We start from the raw sequence: 15,011 nt of genomic DNA on the forward strand, positions 1-15,011 counted from the left end.
CACCAGTGCTGTGGAAATGTCATGTCAGGACCTTATAGTCTAAATTTAAGAAGCCTGATATTCTTTGCTTTGTACCAGACCTTGTAGATTTTGGACGTCTACTTGCCATCGTGATCAGACAGCTTTTCAGAAAAACGATTAGGTGACACAAAAGATTTAAAAAAAATTACCTTTTGATGGACTTAACGTCACCAATGGCTTATGCTCCAAACACAGCCCCAATCTCTGGTACAAAGAATTGGTAAGCTCTTTGGAGCCCACCATGAGCCAGATGGTGGGCCTGACTTCTGACGTATCATCCAGTGTAAGATTGTAGTTCAGGTCCCAGTCCATGTTGTTCCACAGTCGTCTATGCAACATAATCTAAACACAAAGAGGATAAAACCGCTATCATCTTCTCCAGTATAGCCCAATTAGGAACTTTTGATACTTGCGTTGTTAAAGGACGGTATTATTAATCATACTGTTGGTGTCATTGCATAGACGGTATAAGAACAATAAAATATCATCGGTCTTGTAGTAATCTGATACACCCAATAGTGAAAAATAGAGCTATAAAACCACATGCAAATTAGCCTGGAGGTGCATTAGGGGTGTGTCAAAGAACTTGGGAGTTCTATGACTTTACAGCTTGATCAGTTAATAAACAGCTTAATAAAGACCTGTCACCACATCAAAAGTGTCCAGTTTTTGCTATGATATGGTTCTCTTTACCATGCTAATTTTTGTGCTCTTTACCAAGTAGGCAGTGCTTAATGGGTAACTGCAGAACAGCCCAATGACACGCCCCCCAGTAAATACTGTGAGCCACACCCACTTGGACAGATCCAAAGAACTAGCACTAATTAAAAAGGCCCATATCTTTGGAACCGTATGACGGATTTACGAAAAAAAAAAAAAAGAGGATTTTTGGTACTCGCCGTAAAGTCCCTTTCTCGGAGCCTTCATTGGGGGACACAGGAAACCATGGGTGTATGCTGCTGCCACTAGGAGGCGGACACTAGGCAGAAATAAAAAAGGCTAACTCCTCCCCAGCAGGCTACACCCACTGACAGGGAGAGAACTAACCAGTTTGTAAGAAAGCAGTAGGAAAGGAGGTATAAAGAGACTACCCTAAGATGAACCAACAATGGTACAAATAAGGGTGGGTGCTGTGTCCCCCAATGAAGGCTTCGAGAAAGGGATTTTACGGTGAGTACCAAAAATCCTCTTTTCCCTATCGCTTCATTGGGGGACACAGGAAACCATGGGACGTCCAAAAGCAGTCCCTAGGGTGGGAAGAGACAAGTTCTCAAAAAGGTAAGGTCGGTCCACTGCTGCATGAGGGACCTCCTATTCAGATTGGCGCTGCTGAGGCCGAACGGAGCTACCGTGTAGTACAAGAAGGTGTGGACCGAAGACCAGGAAGGATCACAAGTTCCTGGAGAGGTAGAAAGATTTTGGATAATCTTGGAGTGTCCCCCTTCGGGAGAAACTGCGGAGAAAAAACAGAACAGTGAGTTCAGCGGAAAGAACCACTGTCTAATTTAGCGCTCCACCCTGGATGTAATACATGGCTGGGAGGATAAGACGGGAGAATCATGGACTTCCCGGTGGCTATTGACTCAGGCCCTAAAAGGCAGTTCCCAGGTCGGGGAACAAGTGTCACTGGACACGTCGTACTTTCGACAGGCGAAGAGCTTAAAAGAGAAGAGGATGGCTCCTCCTATACAGGAAAAATTCGCCCAGAGGTAAGACGAAGGGACACCCTGTCCCATGTTTTACACTGTCTCCCCATCTTACTGAACATGCTTATGTAGCGATGATAGAAGGGGGAAAACAGGACAGGGAGATAGAAACCAAAGGGTCCGACTTTGAAAGGGAAGAATCGAGGACTCTTACCGTGGGAGCCTTGGCACCAACGGAGGGAAGATTCCACACACACGACAGGAGTAATCATGATGACACCTGACAGGCTGGAGTAACGACCGCCCATCTGATGACACCTGTCAGACTGGAGTAACGACCGCCCATCTGATGACACCTGTCAGGCTGGAGTAACGACCGCCCATCTGATGACACCTGTCAGGCTGGAGTAACGACCGCCCATCTGATGACACCTGTCAGGCTGGAGTAACGAGCGCCCATCTGATGACACCTGTCAGGCTGGAGTAACGACCGCCCATCTGATGACACCTGTCAGGCTGGAGTAACGACCGCCCATCTGATGACACCTGTCAGGCTGGAGTAACGACCGCCCATCTGGTGGCACCTGTCAGGCTGGAGTAACGACCGCCCATCTGGTGGCACCTGTCAGGCTGGAGTAACGACCGCCCATCTGATGACACCTGTCAGGCTGGAGTAACGACCGCCCATCTGATGACACTTGTCAGGCTGGAGTAAAAACCGCCCGACTGAAGTGAAAACTGTGATGAGGAAAAACTTTACCTGTCTCTGGAAATGTAAACAACCGACTGGTCCGTGTTACGCTGCACAGGCCATCTTGAGGAAGGGCCATCATATCCTGAATGACGGAAGTTCTCTCGTCGAAGGGGAAGATATAGTAAGGGACACGGCATTAAAGGGGGCCTTGTCAGGTAGGCGGCAGACTACTCAGGATGTGGAGTTATGGATCCATACTAAGCCGTCCGGAAAACGATAGTCCATCTTGGTCCTAGACAGGTGACAATCCTGAAAGGAGGAAGAGAAGACGAGTACCTGTACGCGGAATCATGAATCCAAGCTGAGTTTCCCCGAGATGAACTCCCTTAACAACCAATTAACCTGCAAATGTCGGGCGCTGCTGACAACTATAGGGAAAAAGAAAAAACTGAGACAACAACTCGTGTAGGGGCACTCACGACTTCCTATAGGAGCTCAGAGGGAAAAATTGGCCAGGAGCTTGGACGGACCGGAGCAATCCTGATAGTCCCATAGCGGCGGCAAGCAGAAGCAGTCACGAGGACTGAACCTGCGACCTGACGATGCAGAGATAGCCAGCGGCTTGTAACTGTTTGTGGAGAGATGAGGACAAAGCCGTGGCGTGGCACCACGTACCAGACATTAACGGACGAGTCTACTGAAAAAGGATACAGGATGAGCGGGCTGAGCGAATCCGTTTCCACGATGAACAGAGGCCTGTTCCTGACACGCACCAGATACCAAGTCTGTAATACCCTCAGGACATCATGACGTAACTGATGAAGACTTGAAGCGTTGAGTTCCTGAAGGAATAAGGTCTTAAGTACCGATACACAAACAGGCTGACGATCATGGATTGGATATTATACAGTAGGTAAAAGCAGGATGCTGCACTGTAACTGCGGATAAGGAAAGTAGTAGGTCTGATCCGCTATGGATAACAGTCAAGAGAGCCAGTAATAGTTAATATAGGTAACCTTTCCCTAGATGTGGCTGTGGGCAGAAGAGAATATCTGCCATAGGGAAACAGGACTAATGGGTCTGACCTACAGCAGGATGTTGAGAACATAACAGACAGTTGACGCATAAGTAACTCTCTGTAGCAGAGGTAAGTGTGGATGATGGCCTGTCTGTCCATAAATAGCAGTGGTAATATAACACCCTGCTCCTGATCCCTACTATAGACTGTAGAGGAGCAGACCGAATATGACGGGTTACGGTACATAACTGATAATCCTATCCCTAGGCACAGGGAGTGCGGCTCCTGTATATACCTATACGGGAGTACCATGAGATGAGGCAGTATCCGAGGAATCCTTTAGAGGAAATGGGCTGCAGGAACGAGGATGTCAGAATGTTACCTGATCTGGATACCTTATCCTGAAAGTCTCCCCTGTCTGCGGGGATTCTCTGATGGAACCTTCATGGATGAATCGTCTAGCGTTCTGGAGGTAGACCGAGGGCTCTGTGGGAGAGGTAGTCCTCCTGATTAAGTCTGCTGATAGCTGTTAACCAGCTGTGCATCATGTCCTGTAACGTAAGAGTCAAGATGTAAATGGCAGGGGATCAGCGACAGACCCCAGACTACCTCTGGGAGAGAGGAGTGGGAATCATGGAAATGAACCTGGATGGTGGTCCAGATGTTGAGTGGGAGTGAACCCGCTCTTTCGACCTGTGTAATGTCGGTCATGGCTGCGAGTATCTGATTCAGGAGGAACTGATCAGAGCTGCAGAGGTGGACGTATCCTTAGCCAAAGACTGAGATGCGCCCGCTTCTAGGACCTATGCAAGGTTCGTCATAGCTGCATGCGTCTAATTCAGGAGGAACTGATCAGAGCTGCAGAGTCGGATGGATTATTAGTTAGCCGCAAGAGGACCTCAACCAAAGACTGAGATGCGTTGGTTAGGTCAGTATGACTGAAATAGGGAGGCAACCTACTCTGAGGAGGGGGTGCGCTCTCATCCCTGGCGGCGGGGGTCTCCTGAGAGACTTATATGAATCTGGTTGTCGTCAGAGCAGGGACATTTGTTCTGGAATGATGAGGTCCATAAACCCATACAGTTCATAGTCAGGGATGATTGAAACACTAGGGTTCTGCAGTAAGAGCCTGCACGAGAGAGAGCACCTTTCATTTGTATTTTATTTATAATATATATATATATTTATATATGGCAATTTTATATATAGGCTCTATGGTTCTGGGGTCTACAAAACTATATGCCCACAAACACCTTATGAGTTTGGAATGAGATGCCCCGCAAACACTATGGGTTTGGAATGAGATGCCCCGCAAACACTATGGGTTTGGAATGAGATGCCCCGCAAACACAATGGGTTTGGAATGAGATGCCCCGCAAACACTATGGGTTTGGAATGAGATGCCCCGCAAACACTATGGGTTTGGAATGAGATGCCCCGCAAACACAATGGGTTTGTGATAGTGTCTCACAAACACTATTGAGATGGAATAAGATGCCCCACATATGGTTGTGAATAAGCTGACTAGGCCTACCTGGTCCTGTGTGGAGACCCTGTTGTTGCCCAGCTAGAGGTCGACGAATATTGCCTGAAAATATGCCGGGGACTGTAGGCATTCGCTGTGCATGGACGTGTGACTGGAGCCAAGCCAGGGCAAAAGGCATCTGCAGATAGACCGGTGGTGCGGCTGGGTCATGCTAAGAGCCACAGACAGCCGTGTTGATGAGTGGAGAGCATATATATAAGCAGTGGGCGTCCGCAGACGCATGGATGTCGCGGCAGAGACTATGGTAGGGGCCCAGGCCGTCGCACGGAGGCCGTAGCAGGAGCTGAGTCGGGGTCGGCAGGCAGCCGCGCGGGTGTTGTGGCCAGGGCTGTGAGGCCGCAGACGGATGGGAACTGCGGCTGGAGACATGCTGCGATCCACAGACAGGTATATAGATGTGGCGAGCGGGCTAGAAGCTGCAGGCGTCCAGAGTAACCTGAATGCTGCGGCTGGAGCTGAGGCCCGCAGGAAGAGGTACTGGAGCTGCGGTCAGGACTGAGACCGGGCCAGTCAGAAGCCGCACAGACGCGGCAGCCGGAGCTGAGCCGGGGCAGCAGGCAGCCACACGGATGTTGAGGCCGGGGCTGTGAGGCCGCAGTCAGATGAGAGCTGCGACTGGAGATATGCTGGAAGCCACCGAAGGAATATTGAGCTGGGGCCCGCCGGTAGCGTTGCTGATGCAGACGTCAGGGATGAGACCGGGCCGGTAGGCAACTGCACAGATGTCGCTGCCAGGACAGTGGTGGGAATCACAGGTGGCCGTACGGATGCTGCAGCCGGCCGAACCAGGAATCGCAGGCAGCTGTACGGATGCCGTGGCTCGGGCAGGCAGCATCAGGAAAGCTGTAGAAGGGGCTGTGCATAAGAGATGCCTCTGCAGTCGCATCGAAAAAGACGGCGGGAATGGAGGGGGGCGGGGCCAAAAAGGGCGCGCAGAGAGCCCGCGCTGAGAAGACAGTAAAAACCCTGAGGATTGGTTCAAAAAGGTGCGGGGAAGGCACCGCGGCTATGATAGGCTAGGGAGAAGGTGGAGTGGCCTAAGCGGAGCATGGAGCTGGGCCGAAGCCGGGGTCTAAATTTATTGGAAAGACACATGTGTCTTTGCTGTGGAGCCCCGCCGCCAATTACAGGGAGCTATGGAAGGGAGGGATACCTGCATCCAGACGTGGTCCCGACTCCTTCTTCACAGTTCTGAAGACGGCATCAGGAGCCCCCGGGAATAAAAAGGGGGTCACTGGGATCCTTGTGTCTTCCTTCCCGCACCGTCTCTGGTCCCAGACGGTGCAGAAGACTGTGTCGACCCTGGATGAGTGGAGGGTCACTAACTAGTGACCACAGTCTTCCTCCTGGCCCGCTCCGAGGAGGGGGCTGGGGGGCTGGGGGGGCAGGACCGTCCGCCATGAGCAGGTCCGAGACACGCTTGAGGTGTTGGAGGGAAGAAAGGGTCCTGCCTGTTAGACAAGAGAATGGACGATGTGGGCGACACCACATTGTTCTCTCTGTCCCAAAAGGTGGGAAATCAGGGTGAGCTGTTACACCCTGTTGCCCGAAGTCACAAACTGAATCTGAAAGAAAAAGATCATTAGTAAAACACAACAAGATGGTAGAGACGGGTCTGAGCGCAGACCCATGTCTTGCCTCCTTGGACACGAAGCAAAAACTGGTTAGTTCTCTCCCTGTCAGTGGGTGTAGCCTGCTGGGGAGGAGTTAGCCTTTTTTATTTCTGCCTAGTGTCAGCCTCCTAGTGGCAGCAGCATACACCCATGGTTTCCTGTGTCCCCCAATGAAGGGATAGAGAAAACCAGAATACTCAGGGAGGCAGGAGGAATAAAAGAAGAAAAACTGATCCCTTCTGACCTGGTGACATATCCTTTAAGTTTTTTATCATACCTCCAGTTGACCATTATCTTGACTGGAGACTCCATGTGACCGTTCAGCCAGGAGGAGGAGTCTGGTCTTCTCATCTTCAATATATGCTGTACGGACCATTGGGTAATAGTTCTAAAAAATGTAAAAAAAAAAAAAAACTTTAAACAAGTTGTGAGGTATCTGGAATAACTTTCGTCAATCCACCTTGCTCTTCTGTACAGACAGAGATGTGACATTGATAAGGAACGTAGCTACATCGGGTACTGGTTGCATCCGCCATCGTACCCTTGCCACTGTATTACTATCATATAGCTTGAATTCTCTTTCTTGCATCTGGAAGGCATTGTCATCCGTGTAAATCCTCTTATTGGTCTGAAGATTGGTCTGTATTCTGATTATGGCTTCACGATTGAGTTCCAGGGGGCCAACTGTGTACTGCTGCTCAATGGGCCGACACGTCAGTGTATTGTCATAGCCATCGGGGACATGGTAGAGTCTGGAGAATATGGCATAGGTGTAATTCTGCTGGGTCACATCTCTGTAATGGGAATGATAAAACACTAGTTATATGTGCGATCTGTTCACTAATGATCAGGGGCCTAGTGTCGAAGCGTTGCAGCTGCTACGTGGCCACTGGAGATACAAATTGGCCTAACATCAGCCAAACCCGCCAATATCAACCAGTTCTAATGTGTATGGAGGCCTCCCACCTCCCCCCCGACATCATCTGTTGGATAAGGATCTGGCACGTCTGATTTCGGACTGCCGATACTTTTGTTCTCTAAGAGATAAGCCACCGCCAGAGACCTCTGACAGCGGAAACCACAGAGGATACGGTAGCATTTGGCAAAGCTTACGCTTCTGTGCATGGGAGAGTCGTCAGTGATAACGGGCGATCAATCCAAACCATCATTCATCTGACAACTATCTAAAGAATTTACATGGTTATCAAGAGTGGGAAACTGACCCATGGGTCATAGAAAGGGTGTGGTGGGAAGAGAAACCATGACCGTTCTGTCCTAGATGACCAAACCTTGCCACAAAGAGCTCTGTCCTTCCGTATAACTCTACTTGGCATAAGATTTCCCAAGATGAATGATGAAACACAACCAACTTTAAAAAAAAAAAAAGCCTAAAAATATAGTTTGCATTTAAAGCTATTAAGTTTTACAAAGAAAGGAAAAGTTGTTGTTTTTACAAAGCTCGTCTGACACAAAGTTGAAAGATAACGCGGCCTCCATCTACATAACTGTCTCGAAGCGTTTACCTGTAAAAATACTGTCGCACTTCTGTCACTAGTTTCCCTGTCACAATCTCCAGTCCCACGGACTTTGATGCAGGAACAGCATTTCCATTCGAAAAAAACATGTAGTTATCAGATATTGGCCCAGCACCAGTATCCCCATTCGCATGGTATTCCAAAAATTCCTGGCTGATCTGAACGGTGTCATTTCTCTCCCTGCAATTAATAATAATAAATATTAATTAATAAGGAGTGATTCAAAAGTTAGGAGCAATCTGATTATCTGCAAGACACAAACCTAGGATTTTTTTTTTTTTAAATATATTCAAGATGGCAGTGGGACATCACACGTGCACCCCCCATGAAGATGAGATCAATCCAACATTAGATGTTTAAGACTCCATTCACAAAGCTTTGTAAGGGTTGTCCGGCCTTAGAGTGATTGCAGACTAGTGAATCCTCACAGCGCGCTCACTGCATGCTGTCAGGATTCCCCGGTGAAGCAAGTATGCGGATTGAATACATGTGGTCATGTGGCAACTAGATGTGCGTGGCCTCACTCAATGCAAATGTACTGAACGAGGCTGGACACATCTAGTCGGAATGTGGCCAGAAGTATACTTGAGGTAAAGTCACATGATTGTCCAGTATAGAAGACCCATTTTCATATGGCCTACTAGAAAATTGTCAATTAATATGGAGTGTCATCTGTTCAGGATCCTCATCTCCAGCCCTGCATCACACAAACAAACCACTGATTTGCATGAATACTGTGTAATTCCTACCTTCACCTGTAGTGGCGCTGCAGGGAAAATTAAACAATTTTTAGTTTAGAGCTGGTAGACTTGCTTGACAAATCAAGAGTCTTTATTTTTACATTTTAGACAACCTCATTAAAATTAGCAATATATAAAACATCTCACCTATCTGTTACGCCGACAAGCATGTTCGTGTCCAGGTCTATCCATACAGTGTAGCAGTCGTTGGACAAAGGCATCATCCTCTTTTTGGAGTTTTTAGTGTTAACTGAAAACTTTCTAGAAAACTTCCCCTGTCGTCCCACATTCATGGTCTCCTTCCCGGGCTCAGCATTCTCTGTCTTTATAGAATATCGCCTGTAGCCAAGACCCGGCAGGACCACAAGTACATACAAGTCAAAGGCATGTCCGGGATCACTGGAGTTCTGAATCTACAATAAAAAGATGAGGCCACATGGAATTAATGCCAGAAATAGAAAGCACAAATAGAGAAAATTATTTCAGGATCATTTCCACACTGCATTAGCTACAGACACAAACATTAGAAATGGCTGTCATTTGGGATATAATAGAGAACCTAAGTAGTTCTTATAGATCAAACTTTAAGCGTTTTTTTGCCTATAGATTTTAATACTCAATTTTAAAAATACCGTCACCCAAGAAATGTAGCTAGAGCAGTTTAACCTCTTAAAGGAGCTTTCTCAACAACTTCTTCAGGAGCGCACTGCTCCAGACCCCTTTTCTTTGCCAGTGGCGGTGCACTCCTAAATACTGACAGTTCTACTCCATGGCATAGTTGTATTGCGGGTCCAAATTGAGTGCTTTCCAGGCTGCCAGCAGAGGCATTTTTGTCTCTGCAGCAACGGAGAAGCATAGGTGAGGGGAGGCTCCAGGGATCCAACCAGCTTCAGAACGGCACAAGCAGGCTGACTCGGTGGTTAGCACTGTTGCTTTACGGAGACCTGGGTTCAAATCCCGCCAAGGACAACATCTGCAAGGAGTTTGTATGTTCTCCCCGTGTTTGCGTGGGTTTCCTCCAACACTCCAAAGACATCCTGATAAGGAATGTAGATTGTGAGGCTTAATGGGGACAGCGATAATGTCTGTAAAGTGCTGAAGAATATGACGGCTCCATATAAGCAAACTTAATAAATAAATAATAAAAGCTTAGAGCAGCTTAGTGGCACAAGACTATGGGACTGCAGAGTTAAAAATTCCTCCATTCTTCAGAACAAATAGGATTTTTAATGAGTAGTAAACTACAAAGTTGCTCGTTTCTTCAAGCACTTAGCAATTTTAACCACAGAAGAACTTTAGACAAACTTTAAAAGGGTTATCCAACTTTTTAAACATTTACTTTATTAGTAAAAAAAAAAAAAAAAAAAAACACTATTTACGTCTTATTTTCCCTGCAGATGCAGAGTTGAATCTTCCTAGTCTTTGTTTACAAGTGGCTGAAACAGCAGCGCTGCAGTCAATCAGTGGCTGCAGTGGTTACATGACACTACTGCTCATAAATGGGTCTTTTAGGTCCTAGGCATGGGCCTAAACAAGCATCACAGAGGTTTCCTGTAACATAAGTAGGAGGTCCGCTTTAGGTTCTCCCTTTGAATCCCTTGATCAGCATTAATTGCAGCATTTCAGGGGGTAAGTAGCGGAGATCATGGTGTGAACACTGACTGACAAAACTCTTCCACTAATGGGGCCATCTCATAACAGAAGACCGGTTAAGATTAGACAATCGTCTGACCTTGCTCTCAGAGCCGTTGTTAGCTGCCATGTGCCCAAAAATGAAGTGATGCTTACCCTCACCATTCTTGCAGTGGTTATTTCTCCAGTATTTCACTAACATATTGAGAATAGAATTTTGGGCAACATTGTCCTAAAGCAGTTATATCCCGCCCAACGCAAGTACACTAGCCTCCACAGGTCTAAGTTTTTATTCTGAAATCTGCTGATAGAACCCATTTAAAAACATCAAAACAAAGTTTTGAACACGTCCCGAATACAGGTATGACTCTTGTGGATACTGCACATATGAACATACCTAAAAGATCAATCGCTGACTCTACTATGGCCATCCACAGATTTATTACAAATCTTCCTCCACAAAGAAAAAACAAAAACCTCTTTCTGAATCAATGAACGTTTCTACTGATAAACTCCAGCAGACATGTAGGTTATGGAGCTGCAGACTGTAAGCCCTAAATGAAGAAGTGCGACATTCACAAAAGAAAGTTGATTTATGTGGTAGGAAGCTGGAAATCATCCCTGACATGATATGGTCAGTGTGCGATCTATGACGAATCCAGAATGACTCTCACAAATAATAGTGTCAAAAGCAATTCATAAAGACACAGGGATTCCAGCATAAAAGGGGTCATCCAGGACTTAGATCTTGATGTCAGTATCACATCGACAGAGGCCAAACACCCGGCACTCCCACCGTTCAATTGATTGCAGAGTCAGGACACCATTGCTCCATATACTGGATGTTCTCGGGTAATGGAGCTCTGCTCTCACTACAGTGAATGTGGAGACGTGTGGTGTCCCGGATCTATACACTGTAATTCTGGCAGCAGTACGATCTCCAAACAGCTGACTGGTGGAGATCTCATACTTTGCATCTTAAGGATAATTCATTAATATTTAAGTCCTGGACAAGCCTTAAAAAGGAGATTTTGATCGTAAATGAAGTCTGGATGTGTAGTCTGGAGCCCTCCCTATAACAGCAGTCTGGATGTGTAGTCTGGAGTCCCCCTATAACAGCAGTGTGGATGTGTAGTGTGGAGCCCCCCTATAACAGCAGTGTGGATGTGTAGTCTGGAGTCCCCCTATAACAGCAGTGTGGATGTGTAGTCTGGAGTCCCCCTATAACAGCAGTCTGGATGTGTAGTGTGGAGCCCCAGGTGAAGCCTCAGCGAATCGCAAGTTGGGTGTGTTTTTCGGGTGGGTGTATGCATATGATCTTTCGATGGCTGTGTTTTTCATTTACTGATATTTCATGGTTATGGTTATTTCTATGACTGATTAGGTATCCATCTTCTCATTATTTATCATAGTTTGTTAGAGTTGGAGGGGACCTCCAGGGTCATTGTGTCCAGCCCCCTGCTCAATGCAGGATTCACTAAATCATCTCAGACAGATGTCTGTCCAGCCTCTGTTTCCAATGAAGGAGACCTCACCACCTCTCGTGGCCGCCTGTACCACTCATTGATCACCCTCACTGTCTTAAAGTTTTTTCTAATATCTAATCTGTATCTTCTCCCTTTCAGTTTCATCCCATTGCTTCTCATGTTTCCATGTGCAAATGGGAATAAGGATGATCCTTCTACACTGTGACAGCCCTTCAGATATTTGTAGACAGCTATTAAGTCTCCTCTTAGCCTTCTTTTTTGCAACCTTATTTCCAGATCCTTTAATCGCTCCTTGTAGGACATATACAGTACAGACCAAAAGTTTGGACACACCTTCTCATTTAAAGATTTTTCTGTATTTTCATGACTCTGAAAATTGTACATTCACACTGAAGGCATCAAAACTATGAATTAACACATGTGGAATTATATACTTAACAAAAAAAGTGTGAAACAGCTGAAAATATGTCTTATATTCTAGGTTCTTCAAAGTAGCCACCTTTTGCTTTGATGACTGCTTTGCACACTCTTGGCATTCTCTTGATGAGCTTCAAGAGGTAGTCACCGGAAATGGTTTTCACTTCACAGGTGTGCCCTGTCAGGTTTAGTAAGTGGGATTTCTTGCCTTATAAATGGGGTTGGGACCATCAGTTGTGTTGTGCAGAAGTCTGGTGGATACACAGCTGTTAGTCCTACTGAATAGACTGTTAGAATTTGTATTATGGCAAGAAAAAAGCAGCTAAGTAAAGAAAAACGAGTGGTCATCATTACTTTAAGAAATGAAGGTCAGTCAGTGAGAAAAATTGGGAAAACTTTGAAAGTGTCCCCAAGTGCAGTTGCAAAAACCATCAAGCGCTACAAAGAAATTGGCTCACATGAGGACCGCCCCAGGAAAGGAAGACCAAGAGTCACCTCTGCTTCTGAGGATAAGTTTATCCGAGTCACCAGCCTCAGAAATCGCAGGTTAACAGCAGCTCAGATTAGTAACCAGGTCAATGCCACACAGAGTTCTAGCAGCAGACACATCTCTTCAACAACTGTTAAGAGGAGACTTTGTGCAGCAGGCCTTCATGGTAAAATAGTTGCTAGGAAACCACTGCTAAGGACAGGCAACAAGCAGAAGAGACTTGTTTGGGCTAAAGAACACAAGGAATGGACATTAGACCACTGGAAATCTGTGCTTTGGTCTGATGAGTCCAAATTTGAGAAATTTGGTTCCAACCACCGTGTCTTTGTGCGACGCAGAAAAGGTGAACGGATGGACTCTACATGCCTGGTTCCCACCGTGAAGCATGGAGGAGGAGGTGTGATGGTGTGGGGGTGCTTTGCTGGTGACACTGTTGGGGATTTATTCAAAATTGAAGGCATACTGAACCAGCATGGCTACCACAGCATCTTGTAGCGGCATGCTATTCCATCCGGTTTGCGTTTAGTTGGACCATCATTTATTTTTCAACAGGACAATGACCCCAAACACACCTCCAGGCTGTGTAAGGGCTATTTGACCAAGAAGGAGAGTGATGGGATGCTACGCCAGATGACCTGGCCTCCACAGTCACCAGACCTGAACTCAATAGAGATGGTTTGGGGTGAGCTGGACAGCAGCGTGAAGGCAAAAGGGCCAACAAGTGCTAAGCATCTCTGGGAACTCCTTTAAGATTGTTGGAAGACCATTTCCGGTGACTACCTCTTGAAGCTCATCAAGAGAATGCCAAGAGTGTGCAAAGCAGTCATTAAAGCAAAAGGTGGCTACTTTGAAGAACCTAGAATATAAGACATATTTTCAGTTGTTTCACACTTTTTTGTTAAGTATATAATTCCACATGTGTTAATTCATAGTTTTGATGCCTTCAGTGTGAATGTGCAATTTTCATAGTCAAGAAAATACAGAAAAATCTTTAAATGAGAAAGTGTGTCCAAACTTTTGGTCTATACTGTAGTTTGCAGTCCGCTCACTATCCTGGTCGCTCTTCTCTGAACTTGCTCCAGTTTTTCAATGTCTTTTTTAAAATGTGGAGCCCAGAAATGAACAAAGTATTCCAGATGGGGCCTGACCAAGGAGTAGAGGGGGATAATTATCTCATGTGATCTAGACTCTCTGCTTTCCTTAATATATCTCAGAACTGTTTGCCTTTTTATGTCCGTTCCTTCACTTATTGATGGTATTTCTCGTACATACCTACGTGCATATGCAGTGTTTTAATCAATATGGCTACTCAGCCCTCTACCACTACATTATTTTACATGACACTCCATCGTACATTGTTTTTTTTCATGACTACCAATTGATTTACAATTTTAAAATTGTGCATCTGCTGGGATGTAACCAGTTTGACTACTTAGCCTTCTACTACTATCTTTAATTATACAATACTGCACATGCACACAGGTTCTCTTTTTAGGACTGCCATCAACAGCTTCATCCAACAATCCTTATAGCAGCAGTCTGGAGCACCCCCTATAGCAGCAGCCTGGAGCGCCCCCTAGAGTAGCAGCCTGGAGCGCTCCCTAGAGTAGCATCCTGGAGCGCCCCCTAGAGTAGCAGCCTGGAGCGCCCCCTAGAGTAGCAGCCTGGAGCGCCCCCTAGAGTAGCAGCCTGGAGCGCCCCCTAGAGTAGCAGCCTGGAGCGCCCCCTAGAGTAGCATCCTGGAGCGCCCCCTAGAGTAGCATCCTGGAGCGCCCCCTAGAGTAGCAGTCTGGATGTGTAGTTGTAGGTATAAGAGCAGTCCAGCTGTTATATATCTAATCATTCTGTATATGGAGGATCCGTACCTGTGCTGGCACAATTTGGCCAAGCTCATCATACACTTCTGTGACGGAGATATTCCATGCCATGCTAATATACGTGGTGATGTTCCATGCCACTGGGTTATACACAGTAATATGTACGAGACCTGTAGGACACATAAAAGAAGGTATTTATTAAACTATTTTTTTCTACATTTTAAAAAAAAATTTCCTAGTACAGGCAGCAGGGTGCATATTCTATGTCTTCATTATTCTTCCAATACTTTGTATCAGATAGTACCAGGCAAGCTGAGTATATAAAGTATATACTGATTCTGTCTACATGACATGA

At 46.2% G+C, this 15,011-nt stretch overlaps 1 protein-coding gene across 1 annotated transcript in view; it reads right to left on the reverse strand.

Annotated features, from left to right (window-relative positions):
- MAN2B2 (mannosidase alpha class 2B member 2) overlaps positions 1 to 15,011 on the reverse strand; it is a 51,395-nt gene that overhangs the window by 19,653 nt on the left and 16,731 nt on the right. Inside the window, exons 10-15 of the mRNA XM_073648106.1 lie at positions 14,705 to 14,826; positions 8,961 to 9,226; positions 8,062 to 8,253; positions 7,080 to 7,332; positions 6,816 to 6,926; positions 171 to 363 (exon numbers count right to left, since the gene is read on the reverse strand). Coding sequence (XP_073504207.1) covers positions 171 to 363; positions 6,816 to 6,926; positions 7,080 to 7,332; positions 8,062 to 8,253; positions 8,961 to 9,226; positions 14,705 to 14,826 — 1,137 coding nt within the window. The remainder of the gene's footprint in view (positions 1 to 170; positions 364 to 6,815; positions 6,927 to 7,079; positions 7,333 to 8,061; positions 8,254 to 8,960; positions 9,227 to 14,704; positions 14,827 to 15,011) is intronic.

The sequence above is a fragment of the Phyllobates terribilis genome, unplaced genomic scaffold, assembly GCF_046119375.1.
Source record: "Phyllobates terribilis strain yellow unplaced genomic scaffold, ASM4611937v1 Scaffold_1__5_contigs__length_1240528914, whole genome shotgun sequence".
Classification (NCBI taxonomy): Eukaryota; Metazoa; Chordata; class Amphibia; order Anura; family Dendrobatidae; genus Phyllobates; species Phyllobates terribilis.